At 30.2% G+C, this 23785-nt stretch overlaps 1 protein-coding gene across 9 annotated transcripts in view; it reads left to right on the top strand.

Moving 5' to 3' along the window:
• dsx (transcription factor doublesex) overlaps nt 1-23785 on the top strand; it is a 256111-nt gene that overhangs the window by 168569 nt on the left and 63757 nt on the right. For 8 of the 9 annotated variants that reach the window (XR_001097471.2, XR_013039727.1, XM_076536667.1 and 5 more), the window contains one exon: nt 19376-19631. Coding sequence is in view for 7 of the 9 variants with exons in the window: in XM_076536667.1 (XP_076392782.1) it covers nt 19376-19626 (251 nt within the window). In the remaining 2 variants the exon portion in view is untranslated. Of the gene's footprint in view, nt 1-19375; nt 19632-20002; nt 21113-23785 lie in introns of those variants that run through there. The other variant, XM_012298115.2, reaches the window with a different exon arrangement.

Here is a 23785-nt window from a genome sequence, read left to right as displayed (position 1 = left end):
GTTACGCAAATATTTCTACTATTTATTTAAAAAATCATACCTATGTAATGAAACTAATATTGCGTAATATTGTGTGCGTAAATAAACAAAAGCTTTGACGATCTTACAAAGTACTTGTTTTGTCTTACGTAAGTTTATTGATATTAATATACATATATCACTGTCGATTTTCAACTTTAATTTCATAGGTAATTGGTTTTTCCCTTTTTACCTGCGATCATTAAAGATTTAAGGCCGCCTTCTATATTACCATTACGTTCAGAGGAATTTTCATGACACCGTCACTAATTACACGCTTTCTGACAAATTACATGACTTATTAAATTCTGCAAGGAGGACGTCGTGTATTATATTGAGTCTACGTTTTTCAACGATAAATATTCATGTACCAACGATAACTGTCACACTATTTTAAACATAATCCAATTTGTCATATACTGTAATTAACCATTCCTTGACAGCCTTTTTTTAGTTTTTAACACATTTTTGAAAATTTTTTTTATTTGCGATAACCTTTTAATTCGTCAATACAAAAGCGAAATAATTGTTCAAATTTTATTAATTTAAATTTACCTCATTTATTCATTTCAATTTTACTCATTTAATAGAATTAACTATTTATTATTAAATTAGAAAAACATTAGAATTTTACTGCTCATTATAGTTGAAGAAAATTTCTATTCTTAATAATTGCAAGATTATTTTAACAAACTTCCAAATATTATGTAAAAATGTATATATATTTTATCAATTTCTGTGCACGAAAATGAAGGTTTTTTCTAACGTTTCATTTTTAGTAAGTAAATTTTCAATTACCACCAAAATTGTTGCAGAAGTATTTGTGTTTCTTTTTGAACAAATAATGAGAACAACATTACTATTCATTTTTTATAATTGGAGTTTCTAATTTTATTTGCTGCAATTGCAAATACTATGAATGAACATTTTAACATTATTTGTGGCGATTAATACGTCGTTTATTATGTAGAAGAAATTCCATAGCATGTTATTTTAACCCCATCTGAACTTGTGGGACTCAGTTATGGGACTGTGCCAGGAAGTCAAATATAGAAATAATTCAGCATTCACACAATAAGACACACACGACAATAACTGCCACTCTATGGTTTATAGCCAATGATACGTTACCCATAAGATCAACACATGAAATATATCGGGGTCTATTCCTAGTTCTATAAATCGCATAGTAGCCGATTACAAAGAAACTTGTTGAACAATAATGAACAATATACATACGAAGGCTCATGATTTATAGGCAGAATGTTTCCAGTAAATACGAGAAACTACTTGAAATGATCTTAAATAGAAAGAAAGTTGTGAAAGCGCTGAAATGAAATATGGAAACTCAATCTTAACTTAAAAACAATCATATAAGTACAGAACAAATCCAAGCCTGAATGAAGAAAAAAAATTGAACAAAAAAGTGACAAAGTGAATAAGAACTTCATAAAAAAGATAAATAGAAGCTATCAAAAGAGTCAGGAAGTAAAAAACAATTTTGTACAAATTTTGTCAAAAATGAGTAAAGGATTATTTACAAAAGACTTCATAGTCTTCATTTTTAACACTAGGCATTCAAATATTTGATACACACTTACTTTTAAATTAAAAATAAAATGAAACAATGAATAAATAAGGGAAACGTAAATTAATTTATACAATTATTCGTATTGACAAAAACTAATATTTCGACAGAGGCTTCTTAATATTTTCTGTAATTTAAAAGGCAGAGTTTAAGATGCATTTTTTCCGAAATAAACGTAATATTAATAAGTAATGAATTGAATGCCAAGAGTGCAATTAGTAACTTATTAACAGCGTGTACCCATTATAAATCCATTACTTTTTCGTAACATGGTAAATCTTTTTTTTTTCTCGAACAACCGGGTGATCCAAGATGGCCCGAGTTAGACCGCAGTTTTCTACATCGTTTGTTTCCCTTTCACCAGAAGCCGACTACGCTTCTTTGTTCTTTGATGCATTTCGCCGGACCTCAACAAGCGGCACTAATTAATCGATACTTATGCTTCCTCAAGACTTAAAATGTTGATCACTTATGCATCCATTTCTAGGCCGCGAACGGAAAATCCGTAACGATACGTGTTATCCACCTTCCGGCTCAGAACAATATACGATACGCCCAGAAATAATTGCTTACTACTGATAAAATGCATAGTTATTAATAACAATACAAACGCCTGTTGAATGGTAACTAGTTTCAGGAAAATTGCTGGGAAAAGAATGAAGTACGCTTGATGTTGCTTATGGTTGCTGTATCGCGAACACCCCTTATTATAAAAATTCTTTTGTATCTTGATTGTTAGTAATGATAACATTTACGTACTAATCATATATTGACAAGATTAACGGTATCAAAATAGAGATATTAGAATATAAAATTATAACCATACAGGGTAGCTCACCAGACTTTGCCATCTAGATTTGCGTTTTAAATTTGCAATTTTGGAATATGAGGATTTGAGAACTTGGTAATTTTGTAATTTAGAACTTAAGGATTTGGGAATCTAATGATCCGGTAATTTGATAATTTAGTAAGTTTATGATGCGATTTAATGTATTTAAGATTCAAAGGACATATTAAGATTACAACCGATTACACTCGATATTTCCGATGCTTTGCTCCAATCGGTCGCTTCGCACGTACGGACACGTTTTTAACAACCGCGAATCGGTTCCGAATCGGTACGGACTCCTACGAACCTTCCCGAACGCACACGAGGCATGCAGTTGCATTTCTAACAGTTTACAATTTAATAATTTCATAATATAGTAATTTGTGCTTTTAGAATTTTAGGAATTTCGGTATTTAGGAATTTAGGAATTTAGGAATTTAGGAATTTAGGAATTTAGGAATTTAGGAATTTAGAAATTTAGCAATTTAGAAACTTAGTAATTTGGTAATTTGGTAGTTTAGTAAATTGGTGATATGGTAATTCAGAATTCTAGAAATTGAAAAATTTTGGAATTTAGAGACTTAATTCGATATCTTTGTAATTTGGTAACTTGGTAATTTGGTAATTCTGTAATATGGCAGTTTGGAATTTTCAGAATTGAAAAATTTTAGAATGTAGAGATTTGGGAATTAAGTAACTTAGTAATTTAGTTGTTTTGGTAATTCGGTAATTTGGTAATTTAATAATTTAGGAATATAGTAATTTGGGCATTTGGAAAGTGGGAAATTTGTGAATTTAAGAACGTGACAATTTAGTAATTTCATTATTTCGTAATTTGGAAATTTGATAACTTAATAATTTGAAAATCATGAAACTTGGCAATTCGAACACTTGAAAATATAAAAACGTAAAAATTTAGAAATTTTTCGTTTTTATATTAAAATATGTAAGAATTGCGATTTAGAAATTTGCAAATTTTAATTTTAAGGATTTTGGAAAATTAGAAAGTTAGAAGCCAGTTCATACCTTATTTATTAATTTTCTTATTTCAATGTTAATTTAAAAAAATGACCATCATACATCTAAAAATCTAATATTAATGTAATCGAATTCTAGCGTCAACAACAATGCCAAAAAATAACTTCAAAATAATGAATAGAAACAGTAACTTCAAAAAGTTTCCTTAAACATTCCTAAAAAGTTTTACCCTCACTGTCAACAACAAAAGTACCTCGATTTATAAAAATTAATCAGAAATGAAGCATAAACTGCGCGTCTACGTTTCCGCAGGATCCTTCTCTTTCCTTAAACATCGTGCCTGCTTATTATACGTAATGTGTGAGTACAAAAGATTGACGTGCACGGCTGTTTTAAGATCTTGTCGGTCGAGTGCTGCATCCTTCTCGTTAATAGCACGCAAGAATCGTTACAAAGACAAAACTTGATTGTACGGTTTCAAGGTGAAGTGTTCTCTACCTTTTTCTGCCCTTCTTCTCTCGCTTTAAAGTTCCAAGGAGAATCAGTGTTTACCGGGAGGGGGAGAAAAAGGAGCAAAAGGAAAACAGGAGGAAAGGAGAAGCGGTACGTCGGGGTGCAGGAGAAAGCTAAAACGCCCCCGAGGGCATAAAATGGTAAACGCGCCTCTGCACGCGGGAGACATAACAGCGGCCGAGCCGATTTATATGCGTTCTTTAGCTCGTGTACGCACTTTACGATATGTAAAACCATCGGTGCCAGCATTGTGTTCCGTCGTAAAAGCGGCCGTTCGACTTTCAAACACTTTCGAATAATATCACAAGTTTTCGCTTCGTGTGTACCTCGGCCTTGCGTATTTGCGTTACAGTTTTGACGAACTCCGATAGAATTGTTTCAGCGACACTTCGTACGTTGTCATTACACCATTTATATCGTTAACGTGTATATGCGGGCAATTTTCCAACCCATTATTACTACTGCGTATATGTACGCACGATTTCCCTGCTCATTATTATCGCCGGTGTGTACACGCACTCCCACGATGAGAAAACGGTGGCGCTTGTTCTCTTCACAAACGGCATCTGTAGTAACCTGACATTACAACTTCCGACGTGTAATGTAAATCTAACTTGAAATTAAAAGTGGAAAAATGAATGCACGGTGAAATATAAATTAACGCTTTGTATTCGAAAGCTGACTTCTACCGTGCGACTTGATACAACTTGATTTGAAACAAGTATTTGTTAATTAAATTCATAGTATATAAACATAGCAAGGTATACAATTTCAAAAAAATTATTTGAGAATTATCAGATGTTTCGATTTAAAAGTTTTGGAATTCTGTCGACAAAATATCTTGGAAAGGGTTAATGTACAGATTATACATATACCAGGGGAAGTAAAGTAAAGGGACATTTGAGAAAAGTGAAGCACTTTATTTTTCTACATAATCTCCTTGGACTTCAATGCACTTTTCCCAACGTTTCAAGTTTTTTGATTCCGTCAGAAAAAAAGTTTTTTGGTTACATCTGCAACCTTTACTTTTTGATTTCTCCTTATATATCTATCTTGCAATCTTTCGTTAAATAAACCTAGAATTTTTTCATTAGACTACGATATATTTTTTAATTTATGTGATCCTCATACGATTAAATATAAATTACAAAAACAATAAATTTTATTTTATTTTTGAGAATTACGTACTATGGAAAGTTATTACTATTTAAGTACTCTATAGTTATTCAGTTTTTGAATGAAACTGAGTTTTAGAATTTAGATTGCTATCATTATTATCAATATTTATTGTATATTTATTTAGAAGTATGTACTATACATATATAAGAAGTTTTTTAAGATTTTCTTTATATCATATAATTATATTTCTTTCATTTTTTTGTTCTTTTATATAAAGCTCTGAATAATCACAGTCATGTATATTTTTCTCACTTAGATTTAATCATGATTTAATTTAATGAAGAAAATTATAGTATTATTAAATATTTATGAGGGAATCGCTTATAACTCAATTATAAATATTATTTGTATAAATATGTATATTAACTAAGCTCTTATTAAAGAATACTTTTTTTTATGTATTTTAATATGAAAATTAAGAACTAAGAAATTTTTATAAAATTTTCGACTCAAATAGAAACAGAAAGCAATAAAAAATATAATTGTATTATACAAAAAATTATTGACTTGCACTCTTAATTTGTGATGCAGTCATAATTTGCCGATGAAGCCATATTTTTGATTCTTTCGTGCGATGCAAATGAGTTAGTATCGGCTCGATAAAAGGAAATGCTGTTCCGAGAAGGGCAGATGTTTGCGTATAGAAAGGAAACTAATAATCATTAACAAATAATAAAATTAAAATATAAATGTTACAATTATACATAATTATACGTAATTACATGGTATGAGTAATTACACTTAATTATACATAATTATTTATTTGTAATAACACGTTACCTCTCTATTCAGTTTCATCAATTTATGAACTGCTGACGATACTGAAAAATATTCTGCATCGAAGATGATTTCTGTGGGTACATAATCAAATTATCGGAAATTCAAATTTTTATGTGAATAATTTTGTAAAACTCGATACACTGAACTGCATACTTTTTTAAACAAATTAATTCTCTTGCATAAAAAGGTATTAAAGTAAATATACCTTGTATTGAAAAATAAATGATTTGTGAGGCATTGAACTTTTGAATGAAATATTTAAAAAATTCCGACCTTTCTCAACTTTCAAGAATTCTTTGAGATTCGTAAATTTTAGAACTTTGGAATTTCTTAGTTCTGAAATTTCATAAAAAGGGATATTGATAATAATCGAATTATGCAAAACTGTGTCTGTTGAGAAAGTGAGTCGTAATAATGTATCATACGCAAAGCTTAAAATTACCATTTTTAAAAATGCATCTTGATTACTAAAATTCGGTAACTGTTTTGTTCACTACCAGGGCCATTTAAATTTCAAATTTAGTGATTAAAATTTTACAAAAATTCCGTGATAAACAACTTTTGATACCCCCTTTAACAAACCGTTTACATGAGCAAATTCAAGTTATCTTTAAAAGTGATTAATAGTTCTTTTAAGAATTCATGTTGTAACATATATCAATGCATGCGATCTGCCAAGTCGTTATTAAGACTGTTAATTATCGTTTTACTCGGTTATCCGTAAAACGTGTTTAACATGTTACCTCGCAGTTTACAGCCAAAGTAAAAATACGGACTGTGGTTCAAGAATTTATTACGTTGTTGCAGGTGCAACGACAAATTCGTTTCCAAAATTTTCAACAATATCTCAGTCAAAAATATTTCTTAATTTAATACGCGTTCTTTTTGTTTAAGTCATTGTTGAAAATGATGTAACATAATTGATGTTGACGGCTTATTTCAGCCGTATATGCAATTTGCTTTGGAGATGTCTATCTTTTCATTAAAATTCATTGAACTAACGCCGTATTGTATTTTCATTACTCCTTTCATCCAGTGTTCTATTCAATTACGGCTAGTTTTCATTACAAACTTTGCTGATAAGAATCTGATTTTTCATCGTTTACTATTGATGGTAACTGATCTTCTTATATTGAAATTATGGATATATCTATTTACAACTTTGCAGGTCTAGTTACTCAAATCAAAATAGGTGTTTTTGTATAAGTAAAAATAAGAATATTTGTTAATAAAAAAGACTATTTTTCTAGTGAGAAATAGAGACACTAGAAATATTATTTTTATTGTTAAAAATGGAAAGACTAAAAATGTTTGTTGTAATTATGGCAGACAGTTTACTATTTTTTATTTTGAAATTCTTAAACTTTGACATTCTTTCATTTCTAAATTTACGAAGTTTCGAATTCTCAGATTTTTCAAATGTCCGAATTACAAAATTTTTAAGGTTGACAATTTTCACGTTCCTAAAATTTTAAATTTACAAATTTACTGGTTCTCAAATTTTTAAATATCTAAGTTTAGGCATTACTAAATTTATAAGTAACGAATTACTAATATTAAATTTTCAAATTTGCAAATCTGTACAGTTCCAAATTTCCATAATTTTAAATTTTTTAATCTTCAAATCATCATATCTCTATATTTACAAATTTATAAATTTCTAAACGACCCAGCTTTAAAACTTTCAAAATTTCTAAATTTTCCAACCTTCAGTTTTAAGAATTTCCAAATTACGAAATTTTCAACCATTAAAATTTACAAATTTTTAAATTTTCCACCCATCAATCTTACGAATTTCCAAATTATAAAATTTTTAACTATTAAAATTTACAAATTTCTAAATTCTCGAACCGTAAAATCCAGAAATGTTAAAATTTAAAAATTTTCGTTAATAGTTTATTCTGCACAACTAAGTTTCTGAATTTAAAAATTTCCAGCGTTCCAAATTTTTTAATTTCTAAAATTGTCACATTTCAAATTCCTAAAATCCCAAATCTTTCAAATCTCCAACCCCCAATTTATAAGTATTCAAATTTACAAATGTCCAATGTCCTATCTTTTAAATTTCCAAACTAGTCATTCACAAATGGTTTGTAATTTTACTCCTGTCGTTTGCAATTACGTGATTATAAAAATCGCTAGGATACATTACTACCAACAAGCTTCTGATTAGTAGTCAGATAGTTAAGTTGATACGGTTTTACATGAACAAATGAATAAATCAATGGGAATGGACGGATCATTTAGTTGGACATAAAGAATCTGAATGAATAATTAAACCGTTCAGAGGAAGGCTCATTAATTAGATCTCAAGACCATTTCACGACACGGCAACATGCAATTAATTCTAGGCTTCTCGACATTTCACAGCCGCCCTGTTACAAATGGTGACACGTTGAACCATGTTCGGACTTATATACGTTCAGCAGGTTATCCTATTGCCGCTAATAAAGTCGCTGGTAACATCGATGCCTGTACCTACGTCTACAGTCGCCATTTATGACGCGACTGCCGCCATCGTTTAATTTCTTTGCTGACGCGAGGCTGAGGAACCAAACAACTAAATTAATACTATTCTATAATAATAAGTTATCTATTTGTGCGATAAGTCTCTTTATAAAAAAATAAATATATATATAATTTTTAACATGTTTTAGTTTTACGATCACTCAGAACAAAAAGAGTTCATTTTAAATTTAATTTTCTTTGAATTCAAATATGATGTCTAAATAAATTATGTGTAATAATTAAAAAATAGTCCGAAGTTTTAACAACAAGATTTGATTCTTTAAATTTTTAATAAAATTACATTTTTAAATTTTTACAAGTAATAATAAGAAGGCAAGAATAAATGTTTTATGTATTAAACATTTAAGAAATAACAACAAATTCCTTTTACTGAATAAGTTCATTTTCAGTAAACTCGTCAATTCATTTATTTATTATGTATAATATCAAATAGTTTTCACTAGAATGATCCGTGCAAGATATCAATACCTATTCCAGTGAGATACAACCCCCAATAAACCACGCAAAGGAATTTTATATCGCTCGAATTGTCCCATTTCTTAAGCACATTTCTTAAAACATTTCGACTCTAATCTTTCCTAAAAACATTTTCTTAACTTTGTAGTAACGATCTTAGTCTAAGAACAACGGTGCGTGATTCGTGGAAATTTCAAAGTGGCGCGCGTGACGATAACCAGTAAACCTTATAAACAATAAAACGGAACTTGAGAATCAAAGAACGAAAGAGAAAGAAAGTTATCGTCCGTCGAGACATTATATTTAGAACCGTGTTGCTGTTCACGACAAGTCGCAGAAGTGACGTCACGCGATTATTAGCAGTACCGGAAGTTATGGCAATTGTAGTGAACCATAGCGAGTGCAGCTGCAAATCCTATTTTCGAGTGGCCACCGCCATATTCTCACCCTCTTCGAATCGTGCAGAAGCACGTATGCTGAGGGAGAAATAAAGTAATTCCTGGAAATTTTAAGGGCTGTACAACTTATCGATTTTCCGTTACATTCTTAATTAAATGCTGGAAAAAATGGTAATATACCTGTAATACACAACTAGTAGAAGTTTACGCAAAGGGACATTATTTGTAGGGCATCGTTTAAGGAAGCCCGTGATGAATTATTAAATTGGATGTGTACGAGTGCATATTTTTATGAAAACTGGCGATCAAATAGAAATATATTTTACTGTTTGAAAAGTTTTAAATAGCGTAGATCACTTAAACATATTAGGAAATATTAATAATGGTAAAACAGCAGACAAAATTATACAAAACTGTGGACAAAAGTTATGTAATTTCAGATGACAAATTCTCTGGTGAAGATTATTTTCTTTTGTATTTTATTTACTGTACTTTATTTATTTTATGTATATATTTATGTATACGTATAAAATAGTAATATAATACTATTTTATGCATACAGTAATACATACAATAATTTCAAGTACTCAATTAACAATATAAAGTGAAATCTGTAAAATTATAAAAATTTTTGTAACCAAAATACACTGTGACATACAGTCAACTTATAAAATATAAATGTGACCATTATAGACCATAAAGATTATTTGTTCTATATATAAATTCAAATTTCACAGAATGAACATATTTGTACAGTAAACTATTGATATATAATTTTCTTAAAAGCATGTACATTATAAGTTCAAGTTTCTACAACAATTTCCCTTACTATAGAAGCTTGTTTATATATAAATTAGGTACACATTTTTCCTGATAATTTTGAAAATAGTTTATTTGTTCAGCAAAAGAAAATTTTGTTGAAAACTAAAATATAACAAAGATGTATCGTGGTTTACAAACTGAATCGGTATATTTTAAATAATTCTGAAAAGTTATTTCAGGATACATATACAAAAATTTAACAAAATTTAACAATTTAACAAAAAATTCATATCAATTTCTTTGAACAATAACGTGAAATAAATATTTGATTTCATACTTTTTTTCAATTACAGTCATTACTTGACCACATTTTCAAATATGCAAACATACAGAAAATAACCTAAATACAACCTCCTCTCCTCAAACGATGAATTGCAGTTCGCATCAGTTATTACGATAAATAATTCAAATAAAGTGTACGCGCAGCTGTACAACTTTGGTTAAACTTGAGTGGAAAGAAGCAGGCAGTATCTATGATTAATCAAAAGTTTATAGAAGATATGCCATAAGAAAATGACTGAATAATCGTGGGTATTGCGTTTCAGGAAAGGAGGAGTATTAATCAAAGATAACGGTCAAAGTGGTAAACTAACAACTTTGATGGGCATACAGATATTGAGATCGTTTTATTTTTACATCTTTTAAATTTTATATGTAATGGTTGAAACGATGACGATATAGTAAGTGTATTTACTTAATGATATCATAAATAAAAGTGGCGGTTGTAAATTGAATTTCAGAGCTAGCTTTTGATAATTAGCACCCGAAAGTTTTGTCCGATTTTGAATGGAGAGGAAGCAATACCATCTTGGTATGTTTATTAATATTTACAACAATATTTATATTGTTTACAATATAACATTGTAATTAACTTGTCATATTGTTTACAATATGATTTTATTGTTTAAAATATGATAAGTTTACAATATAATGTACTAGTAATAATTTACAATATAATTTATTAATTTTCTCAGTGAAACGATAATTTGTGGACTTCGTTACTGTAGAGTAATTTGCAATGAGGGGTTAGAAACTTATACAGTGACAGAACAATATAATTTGCAATAGGGGTTAGAAGCTTAAACAGTGACAGAACAGTATAATTTGCAATATAATTTGCTAATGTTCTCAATGAGACAGTAATTTGTGGACTTCGTTACTGCATAGTAATTTACAATGGAGGGTTAGAAACCTAATAAGTGATAGAACAGTATAATTTACTACTAATAATGTACTAACAATAATTTACAATGTAATATACTAATGTTCCCAATATAACAGTAATTTGTCGACTCCGTTTCTGTAATTTCAAACTGGGAGTGAAAAACTGAAGTAGTGACATTATCGGAGGGAACTTTCTGGTAGACGTATTATTTTAATCATCTTCGTATATAAAGTGCCTTATTAGCAAATGTTATTATACTGTTTCACCAGTATTGATCTTGACAACTGCACATGACTACAAATTACTCGTAAATCATTCACTATTAAAAAAACTTTTCGAACGAAACTTGCACTCCAGGGGTACATACACTATTGGTTTTGTAATTGCTTTTTTACTTCAGTAAATCTTCTCGATTTTTTTAATTGAAATTCTAGTATTATTTGAATTTGTGTGTAATATGAAATTTAATATGAAACGGTATTAGAAGAGATTGTGTAAAAATGAATGGACTGTTGTTCGTTATTATCAATATATTTTTTCACCTGATAAATACATTTGATTCGTTAATGAAATATACATAGTTCAATGATCTAGCTAACAATTAATCCGCACTAAACATTAACAGTAATTATATTACAATAATTATTTATTGTTGGTTCTTGAAAATATTTAGATTAATGCTTTAAGAAGAACCTTACAAATGATATAATTCAAATTTTTTTTTTTTAAAGAAATAATTCAATAAAAGCTTTTGTAACCTAATATATTTTATTACATATTGCACTTTTATTCAAAATAAAAAACACTGAATTTATTAATGTGTCAATCTGCAGCTCTCATTTCAACAACAAGAAAAGTATTTATTAGAGGTCATCTTTTGATAAGCACACAGTTTATTCTGGTACTTTTTGTAAGTACCTTGTAAGTACATGGCCCTTACAACCTTTTTTCGAAAAATTTTCATTTCCAACCACGAAAGCAACCTTGACAAAACAACATGGCCACATATAAACTTGAAATTTTCTAACATTCCATTTGCAATCTAGCTGCCAAGGTGTTAATACATTAATATCACGCATGCTTTCAGTTCCTATCAGAAAAGTACATAATTGAGTACATGGCAACATTATCCAAGTCTAAGTAGTGAAATTCTAGCGACACTTAACCACGAACTGTTCAATGAACGGATAGGATAATTTTTCAACGCGAACTAAATGATGAGTTATCGCGATACGTAGCAAGTTTCGAATCATGTTACCAACGATAAGCACAACAGTATGCGGCAATCGGGAGCCTTCACGAAACCAGAATCAACCGACAGTCGTGCATGCGAAACCCTTGCTATTAAATATAATTTACGAGTCGACCAGAGTTTTTACGTTCGGCTTTCGAGGCATGCCGAGCTCATCTGCTTGACTCGATCCTCGAACAAATCATTTCGTATCGTCGAAGAAACGAAAGGCATAAATGAATGCCGATACATACATACATACATTGTACATCCGAGATGCAAACAAACTCTTGTTTCCACCATTTTATCGTTTTAACACGTTGTTGCAGCGATGAAACTTTCATTTATTTTTGACAAATGAAGTACGGTGGAGTGCAACGTTGACTTCTTTTGGATGTGGAAGCTTATGTAAACTTCACGGTATTTCAATTCAACAGTTTCCATGTTTTTATATTTTTTTGCTTTTGTGTTCTTATATTTCTGAACTTTTATGTCCTTATTATTCCTGAGCTTTCATGTTTTCATATACGAATTTGTTCATTTTTCAATGTCAGCTTTCCATATCCATAATTTCAAAAATCACATATTCTAAGATTTCAGCATACGTGGACGTACATTTGCATTATTTATTACTACTAAGCTATACGAAAAAGAAACAGGAAATAATTTAAATTTAATAAAGCAACGAATGTTATCGAAATAAATTTAAAAATCGCGATTATATTTTCTCTGACATTAAATATACTCTTAATGATACATTTAGCCTCGAAACGAGAACTGTATCCAGTTTCTTCTTACCGATAAATCTGTGGTAGCCCTCCATTACGTTTACGTTTATTGTAATATTTCGCCTGTGGAGATATTTTATTTCATGTTAATCCATTCAGGATACATTCTTTTACAAATCAATAATTGTAGACCGCTACCATGTTCGGTTTGCAGATAACAGGTTCCACGATTGACATATTTGACATGCAAATTCAGTTCAATATGAAACAGTAAAAGAACGTCAACCATACATTACTTTAATCTCTATAGCATGCAAATAGATACAAATTCCAGGTATGGTTACAATGATTAATCGTTAAACAGAAGCTCGAGTGTCTACCAAAAAAGGGAACAAGATTAAAATGTGAGGAATGAAACATTCGGTATGTTATCAAACGATTGTACGTATATTTATATGCACCGCTATTAAGTATAATGACGCTAATTGGAGGAGTGAATTTCTATTTAGCCCTTTGCATTTCTCAATTTTTTTACCTAACTTTTTAATCATCTGCAAAATAAATCAGAATAGGGGTTTTAATTTTTGAATTTTTTCGGACGTCATCGTGCTTTCTTTTATTTAATGAAATTAAAAATCAATATACATATATAATTATATGCTATATACCTATTTTAAATCAGAGCTATGACAAATGTGTATATCAAAATCCTCCTTTGGATTATGAGAATAACATCTCTTAAAATTTTTAACTGTTTTATGAGTCCAAAAATTGAAAACTATTTAACCCGACATTTTTAACTATTTATCGTCCTTCGAAAATTTTTAGCTATTTAATGTCACCAAAAGTTATAAATTATTTATTAACAAACTTCAAAATTTTAAACTGTTTGACATCCATCAAAAATGTTTAACTGTTTAACATCCCCCGAAAATTTATAACTTTTTAATATCCCTAAAAATTTGAAATTATTTAACAGACCCCCAAATTTTTAACTATTTAAAATTTCACAAAATTCAAAATTGTTTAATAGACTTCAAAATTTTGTATTAATTTAACATTTCCCAAAATTTAAGACTACTTTACAGACCCCAAAAATTTCAAATATTTGAAATGTATAATTACTTCAAAAACTTTTATCGTTTTACATATTACAAAAATAATTAGTTTGTGTTAAGTGAAATATTTAATTATTGTTAAACCTCACAAACGTATTTTTTGTGATATTCATAAATTTATGCTGCAACTATTTATGGAATTGAATTGAAAATTTTAACAAATTAAATTTTAGTTTGAATAATTTATTAAAATCAATATATCGAGTAAACCTTACTTAGATAACTGAAAATTAATGAAACAATTAATTTTCAGTAAATTTTGAAATTAAAGAAATCAAGGAACTACTTGAAAATAGCAGACGAAATTAAATGTAGTTTCAAATAAAAATGTATCCAAATAAAAAATGATTCGTTACGTTAAAAAATTTGATCGCAGTTGAAATGATCACCGCAAGTTCTACGAATAAATATTCACTCGATCGGAAAATTGTTCTTGGTTTTCAAATATCTTCATTTTATTCGAAAGTCGATACCCACCACGGAATCTGGCTAAATAAATTAAGAAGCAGTTTTTCGCTGCGATGCGAAGAATTCCAGGAATCAGAGACAGGAATCTTGATTGTCAACAGATGACTTGATCGATTTATACGAATAACTGTAATCAGTATTGAAATCGGGTAGGAAGTGCGTTCCTTCGAGGTGTGCCGCTAACCGCAGCAGTACCCTGAAGAACACAAAATAAGCCATTCGGTTTTGCAACGACCGCATCAGAATGTTTCTTGTTCACAATACAGCAATAAATGCGTTTTTGCTACCATCACGTTTCAACAATTAACGGAATAATGAATTATTTACTTATTATTTTCATAAGGAACTTTTACATACGAAAGTGATAGCCGTAAACTTAACTATAAATCCTACACAAAGAATATTGAATATATTTTTTTTAAATTGAAGAGAATTATAATATTCAAAGTTCACAAGTTTTACAATTTTGCACTTAGAAATTCAGGAAAAATATGATAAACTAACCAAAGGCAACAAAACTAATCATAGCGTGGGTTCCTTCCCACATGCATATCTACGGAAACACCATGGCCGACTTTCAGGCAAAAATTGCAGCGACTACAGTCACAGAAAACCAGCCGATATTAAACTCCTCTACGAACATCAATAATCATATCGCGACACTACTAAAACAGTCATGGGACTCTACATGGAGAAAATACAAAGCCAGCTCAACCCATCAACAACTCGACAAATTCTACGATTTAAAAACAAACCCTAAACGCAATAGAAGAAATCAAGTGGCAGTAACCCGAATTAGGACCGAACACACCAAATTGACTCACTCATACATACTCGAAAACGGTTGCTCCAGAAGGTGCGATATATGCAACACAACCATAACCATCAAACACATAATATTGGAATGCAGAAAATATAACCACGCCAGAAGAAGATTAAACATCAATAAGAACCTCACTTAAGCAACCACATCAACAGCGTATCAAGACACATTACTAAAATTTTGTAAATCTATAGGAATTCTACGCTAACTATGAAAAAGTTATGTCAAACCATCCACTTCCGACCATAACCTTGTCTCTGTAAACTGGTCAACAGTCGCTAATAACCTGGGTAGTTGATGCAACTATAAACCACTATTTAAAAAAAAAAGTTTTATAATTTTAGTAAAGTTTCAAAGTTTTTGGAATGCAAATTTAGAAGACCATTGGGAATTCTAGAACTTCCAGAAATAAAAATTTGGAAGTGCAACAGTATCAAAATTCGAACCCAAGCTCTTGAGTCTTAACATTTACAGTTGCGTTATTTAAGAAATATAAAAATTCGAAAAATCCTTACCTTCTTCAGACGCTCAAAATTTAGAAATACGGTAGTTTAAAAATGCCAAAATTCGACAAACCCGAGCTCTGAAAGTTCCAAAAATCACAGGATTTATTTGGAAGAGTAATAAATTACAAAGTACCAAAATTCGAAAAAGCCAAACTTCGAAAATCCTAAATTTAGAAGTATAATATTTGAAAAGTTCAAAAAACCCGAACTTCTAATTTCCATCATTAAAAATTTGTGTACCGAAAGTACCGAAATTTCAAAATCATAAAATCCCACAATTTCGAATTCTAAAATTTACAAATTCTAGAGTCCCAAAATTACAAAACAGCAAATTTCAAAATTCCCCAAAGTTTCATAAAACCTCAAAATTTCCGAAAATTCCAAAATTCTAAAATCCTAGTTATCAAGGTTTCCACCGTCTTAAAATTCCACATTTAAAATACAAACCTCCCTAAATTCAAAAACGTCCATATCTCTGCCTTACCCTTTACTAAAACAGACTTTAATTGGTTCAGATCGATGCACACCATATGTTCGCAATTATGGATGACATCGACACATTAATCGAACGCAAGCTAAATCTGATAACCGCTAATAAGTTTTTTCATATGAAATTGTGAAACAGGCGTGAATGTTAATGAAAAGTTTGTACGTGGATGAAATCGTCTACTTTTGAACAGATTAATCGATCCGGTTCTCCGTTGTAAAATGCGAGCCACTGTGTTGTTAATTAAGCGATAACAACAGGAAAGCGTGTTACTGGTATCGTGAACGTTCTTTATTTTTTTTTTATTTTTTCTTTTTTGGCAGGGTGATGGATTCTCAAGAGGTCGTACAATGGTGAATGCACGTTGTTGTGAAAACCACGCCTCGAAGGGTCGGCCATCTTGATGTATGAATGGGTGAATTCCTATTGGCTATGACCTCTGAATTCAGGGTGTTTCATTCTCAGAATCCCTCTCGGGATGGTGCTCGATTTAGTAACCGAACTTCCGATTATATCAAGAACAGTTGAAGGTCATTAGATACAAGATAGCCCGACGATGATGAACCTTTTCCTTCTTTGGTAGTGATGTACTGCTTTGTATTTGGCCATCATGGCGTTAACTTAACACTTTGCATTTTAAAGCATTTTCGTCGTTGATATTGATATTAGTTTATGACAGTTGACTCGAAAACTTTCTGGCTAAACTTTGATGAACTTTTTGGAAATTATTCTTCTTCTTTAATATTCGAGCATTTTGAGCAATTCGAACGAGTCTGAAATTCGAATAATTGAATAATTCATATAAATTCGAAAACGGAAATTCAAATTGTAGGGGAAGGTAGCCTAATTTGGACCAATTTTATATTACTCACTATATAAAAGCATGGAAGGAGTATTAATAAAAATTAAGTAATAGAAAAGAAACTCACTAAGTGTAGCTTCAAAATAAAACCATTTATGAAATTTTATATACCATTTATAATAGTAAAAAATAAATTCAAAAAAATCTTGTCATCGGTCCAATTTAGGAAACCGGTATCCTTATTTGGACCGCTAGTTTCCTAAATTGGACCATTAGTTTTTTTAACGACAATTACAACAATAGAACGTTTTAACTGCAGTACTAACTCCAGTACACGGAGTATGAATCCAAATGCGACATTTCATACATTGTATCATATCTTCTTCCTTGGTTTCTTCACACAATGTACAAAACAATGAACCACCATTTTCTTTTTTATTTTTCGGCATTTTGTCAAAGTTTGGTGAACTTATTTTTTTAAAGTTTTTTAAGTTTATTCGGTCTAACTGCGATTTGTAAGGGCTGCTTGATATTTTCACTACTTTCTGGGCTATTGGCGCACTGCAAGAAGACGAAGGGCCATCTGGATTTTGATTTTTCTTTGCTCGCGGTGATATTTCTTCAAGAACATTCCTAAATTGTTTACTCTCGTTGTCACTTCTATCTTCTTCATCATCACTGCTAGAAGTTGTAATGTGGTTGTCCAAATTGAACCGGTCCAATTTCGGCAACTTGAATATTTTATACTTAATATTATAGAAAAACGTCAGACTAACATAACCTCATAAAATTGTAACAGGAAATTATAGATAGATAAGTAAGCTTTGTGATGATATAATAAGACCTGTAATTACTCACGTTTGGACGAATTAACGGCTTTCACTCTTACATCAAAATAACAAATTTTCTTCGTAGTCAAACAAATAACACTTCTCTCAATGTAACCATGAGACGTTTCTTCACAAACACGATTGCATTAACCTCGTCTACATCTACGTATAATAAGTTGCCTATCTAAAATCGCACAGATTTTATTAATCTTTGGATATCACAGCGGTCCAAATTAGGCGACGGTCCAAATTAGGCTACCTTCCCCTATATGTTCATATATTCAAAGTATTTGAATCCTAGAACTGAATTTTATGGTTATCTGATTATTTGAATTTTAGGAGTTGGTGGGTGAATAAAAATGTCTAAGTCTTTTAAGCAATACGGAGCGAATCTTGATACGTTTCTCAACACATCGTACATCCCTTGATGGGGGTGTCTTCCAAACGATAAATTTGGCAAAGCAGCGGGATTTCCCGGTTACCACTTACCGCTCCCCTGCACGGTCAGGGACCGCCAGGCCCGGGACCGTGGTCCCTTCGGAAATCCCCGGTTTTTGATGCCGTACGTAGCTAGTGAGACCGTTGACGAAAAACTACAAAACATACGCAGAGAAAATCTAACGGTATCCTCAAAAATAGCCGTTTCGACCGTATACGTCGTAAACCGTGCTGGCCTTTTGCACTTGCAATGATCGCTTAAAAATCACGAAGCTAGCCGCTACAGAATAATTCAAACAAACTCAAGTATGAAAGTATGAACTCAAGTACTCAAGTTTGAAATTCAAACACTTCGAATAATTTAATTATTTGGATAATACAGAAATTCGGATATTCTATTAATTCGATTAACTTCGAATTTCGAAACAGAATTGGTATTTGAACATTTTTAAATCGAACAACCTCGAAGTGTTCGAATATTGGAAGTAAACGAGTTTCAAAATTAAATTTGGTCAGTATTTAAGTATTCAAATAATTCGAATGCTGAATTGATATTCGAAAAATTGAATAATTCGAATAACTTAGAATACAGTTGTGAGATTAGTTCTAGTTTTAATAGTTTTAAATTTAGTTTTAATAGGTCGATCCCTACATTAATGTTTTAATGGTTTTCTTGTTTCTATTTACAGCCAGCAATGACATTCGTACAATGCACTTTTGGAAAGCGGTGAGAATGGTGCAATCAGGTCGGTCGTATTGTTGCACGGGATACACATCTACAGGAGCACCTACTTACGAGGGGCAGGTACCCTATATAGGAGTTGCACCACCTCCGAGTGCTATGCACCTCAGGCCGATTTTGCATCCTTTGAATGCTAATATTCCGCCCGCCAGAGTACCGCCCAGCCCTGATAGTCCTCCAGAACATTCTACTACGTAGCCATGGTGAGTTTTATTCGCGTTTTATTTTGTAAAAGTTAGGGATTTTTTTTTGAGTGAAACTTTTGTAACGATTTCGAGTTAAAGCGTTTACAGTCGCTCGTCACAAACCCAGGCGCCATTGAACGCACAAGCTAATTTACAACTTTCCACATATTTTAATATTTGAATCTGTAGATTAACTTTCCACATTTTTTTATTTTTATATCTTACAATTTTTAATTATCTAATTTTTGACTGATTATTTTAATAATTCTGTACATATTTATTTCACCGAAAAGTAACGAAAAAGAATGTTACATAAAGTCACATAATATAGTATCAAAATATTCTTAGTATTTACATATAAAAAAATTATCTTCAATTTTTTTCCACAGTTGAATTTCTGGTAGACGCATGAATAGCTGCAGAATGTCATTTATTTTACGAAGAATCTTCCTTGTCCTATTATTAGTCAATTTTAAAAGTATTTGAAAATGTGATCGATAAAATATATTTAATAACCATACCTATAATTACTTCAGATACTTTTTATTAAAAATCGTCTGAATTTTGTTGCAAATCGATTTTGAAAAATGTGACGAAAGATTTTCGATTCGCTATCGAAGATTATTAAATGTGCTGTATACTTTGAATGTACTTGTATACTTATTCAAATACAAAGTGTATATCGGTTTTGATTGACTAATTTGAATTACTATTTTGATAAATATTCTGCGAAATTGCCAATTTAATCAGAACGATTTTTGTATCAGCTTGGTTGTTTTAACTTAATTTCCAGAAATAAAATGTTACGGGAGTTGAATACAAACTGTAATTGTACAACAATCATTTGTATAACATTCACGTTTGTTTACATGGAGAAGTTGTTAATGAACGGCTGATCGACGATAATTTATTTAAAGCGCTCTATACGCATGTACTTTGAAGTGTTGGTTTATTTTCATCAATGATTTAATTTTGAGATAATTATTCGTTGAAAGATGCAGAAGATACGCGTATATTTAATATGATAATGTTTATTTGTGGTTAGTTACGATACGTTTATGTTCTCTCTACAAATTACTTGCTGACACCCACTTGTGTACATATTAGCTGTTGGGAATTTCATGTGAGAACGTGTAACGTCTCTGCTTGTTATTTTGCGAGGAGATAATTCTTAGAAACGAATGAATATGAATAAGAATCACGGGCAACAGAAAGACGATAATTCCCACGTTAGCTGTAAAGTTAGATAATATGTTACCGTGTGAATGATACAATTTGAATAAATTTTCTCTGGTGTATGTACTTCTTTTCGATAAAATTTTAGAATCTGCATATGTGGATCGCTGAAAACTGAGTAGTATTCGATTGTGTAGACTCAGATTGTTGGACTCTGAGTGTAGACACGGCAGATTGTTGTTGAATGTTTAAATAAACGGATTTCCTACTTACTTTTTTGTGTACTTACTTGACAATCAAACTCAAACTTTTAATATTACTCCACTAAGGAAGGTATAAATATTGTAATTTATAGATTTACTTGTTCGTTAGCGGAGTAATTTATCTGTAAATTTAATTAATCATATTTTTCTGTTCGATTTTATTTGGTAAATCATAAGAGATACTCAACTCTGTGTGAGATTTTGCAAGTACAATTTAAATATAAAATTTAAGATACAAATTTCTATGTTAAAATATAATTTTTTATAGCAGTTTGCTATTAAACTAATTTTACAAACTGTTCAATCAACTCATAGTTTAATTAATTTGGTTGTTTTGAAACAAAAATCAAATTAATCGTGTTCATTTTACATATTTTATTATTTTAATTAGTTTGTCATGTGTAAAATGAGTGACACAATGTAATATTTTAAATAAAACTATAATATACATATGTTTCTGTGAAGGTAGTAAGTAAGAGGAGTTGCAGTTTCCTGTTTAAAATTGTGGTTAGGTTATCAGAAGGTTAGGTTAGGTAAATCGATGCAACGTGGATTTTAGAGGTTCTGTTAGAGCATTGCGATACATTGAATTTCCAATTGAAGTTGTGGTTTATTTTGTAAAGTCTATTGCGCAATTCATTTTGTACTTAATTTTGTTGATTATTTTATAAATTATTTTGTAGTTTATTTTGTAATCTGTCCACTGTTATTTTCGATATTAACTCCCCATATAATTTTTATATTATAGTTATTAAAATCAACAATAAAACTACATTCGTAAACCTTTGATGAATTAAGAAAAACGGTTTTCGTAATTTAAAAATTATAAAATTAGTTTGAATTCATCGTATTTTCATGAACAGCAGTTTACTCGAAAAATTGTTAACTGATACTATTAAGCTGTTGCATATAAAATGAGAAATTTCCAAACTTGTAGCATATTGTCTATTTGAAATTTGAAAAATTCATGAAAATGCTTGTCTAAACGTTTAATTTATTTAATACAAAATAACTACTTCTTATCAGAACAAACAATGAATCAACAAATTTTTATGTCACAATTACCTATTAAAAAGTCATGTATATGTATATTAGAATTATGAGGAAATTTTATTATTTATTAAGTCATGAAAATTTTATAGTTATCGGGAATATATAGCTATAGGGAATTATAAACTATTTATTTTTAAATGTATAGTCGAATTCATTGTTACTTAATGTTATTAATAAAGATTTGGCACCCAATAAAAAATAGTTTCAATAAAATTGAAATATTGATTTTAACGAAATTGAAATATTAATCTCTATAATATTGAAGTATCAATTTTTATAGAATTAGACAAAATTACAATACTAGTTTCAGCAAAATTTAACTAATAGAAAAATTGAAATATTTATGTCAACAAAATTGTAATATCAGTTTCCGTAGAATTAAAATACCAATTTTATCAAAATTACAATATGAGTTTCTATAATATAAAAGAAACTATTTCAGTAATATTGAAATATCGATTTCTATAAAATTAAAATATTAGTGACCCAAAATGCGAATATTAGTCTCAACAAAATCAAAACATTAGTTCCTATACAGAATTGAAATATCAATTTCTATAAAATTACAATATTGATATCAACAAAATTGAAACTAAGTAACCGACTAATATGTGGGTGTTCGAAGACACCCACGTAGAAAAAAAGCGAAAAAGAAGCACTACCGGAAGGACTACTGATCCATGGAAATTCTCATAGTGCAGCGGTTGTCATAAATGCAGGTGGGGTATGCAGCGCCATACTATGCATCAGGATTGTTAATTAGTATTGGGTGAGAAACTGGTCGTCAAATGAACTGACGTAACTTGTTATCAGCTTCAATCTGTCAATGAGCTATGCATCGATAAGTTACGATTTAAAATTTTAATGAAATCCGTATAAAAAAGTTGAAAATCTAACGACAGAATTACCATAAATCGGAACTGCTTATTCATCGAGATTTTTATGATTCTTTCTTTTCAAAATGGACGTTTAAGTGTAATTCACCTTTGTATTCCATATTACTTTTAAAATAATCAACTATACTATACATTACTATACTATACCATAGTCTATATATTTGTAATAATTATGCATACTTATAGTTACATTATCCGTACAATATCTTGTCTTTGATTTACAAACCTCTCACGAATTTTCAACTACATTTTCAAATTAAAAAATGTATGTAAAATGTTCTGCATAACTTTTCTCAAAATTCAGGTAAAATTTATTAGATAAATTATATAAAGTAAGGTGAAGTGGGGTAAGTACAGACTGGTTTTTGTAAAGTTGAAATTTAAACGTAAGTATTTTCAGTCTGCTATGTAAATATTTAACGCTGTCGATATCGAACGCTTTGCACAATTACTGCTATTTAATTAATATTAACTAGGACCTTAATTTTCCTTGTACATTTTGCTTTTGATACGAAATTGTTTAAAATGTCAACTACTCTGCACTTTCCCCGAAAATGGGGTAAGGGCGTAACTTGAAGTAAAAATACTTTGAAACTTTATTTCATGTGCAATGGGGCAAGAGCAGAATTATTAACAAATCTGCTATAAAGTGCTTTTTACTGCATTATGCAAGTACTCTATACTGCAAACAAGTACTCTTAGCTGAAATAAAAAAGGGGATATAGTGAAACAAAACAAGGAAACAAACATACTAAATGGAGAAATTTCGCTCATATTGTAATAA

This window comes from Megachile rotundata, chromosome 10 (assembly GCF_050947335.1).
Source record: "Megachile rotundata isolate GNS110a chromosome 10, iyMegRotu1, whole genome shotgun sequence".
In the NCBI taxonomy this organism is placed as follows: Eukaryota; Metazoa; Arthropoda; class Insecta; order Hymenoptera; family Megachilidae; genus Megachile; species Megachile rotundata.
This window is presented reverse-complemented; position numbering and strand designations above follow the sequence as displayed.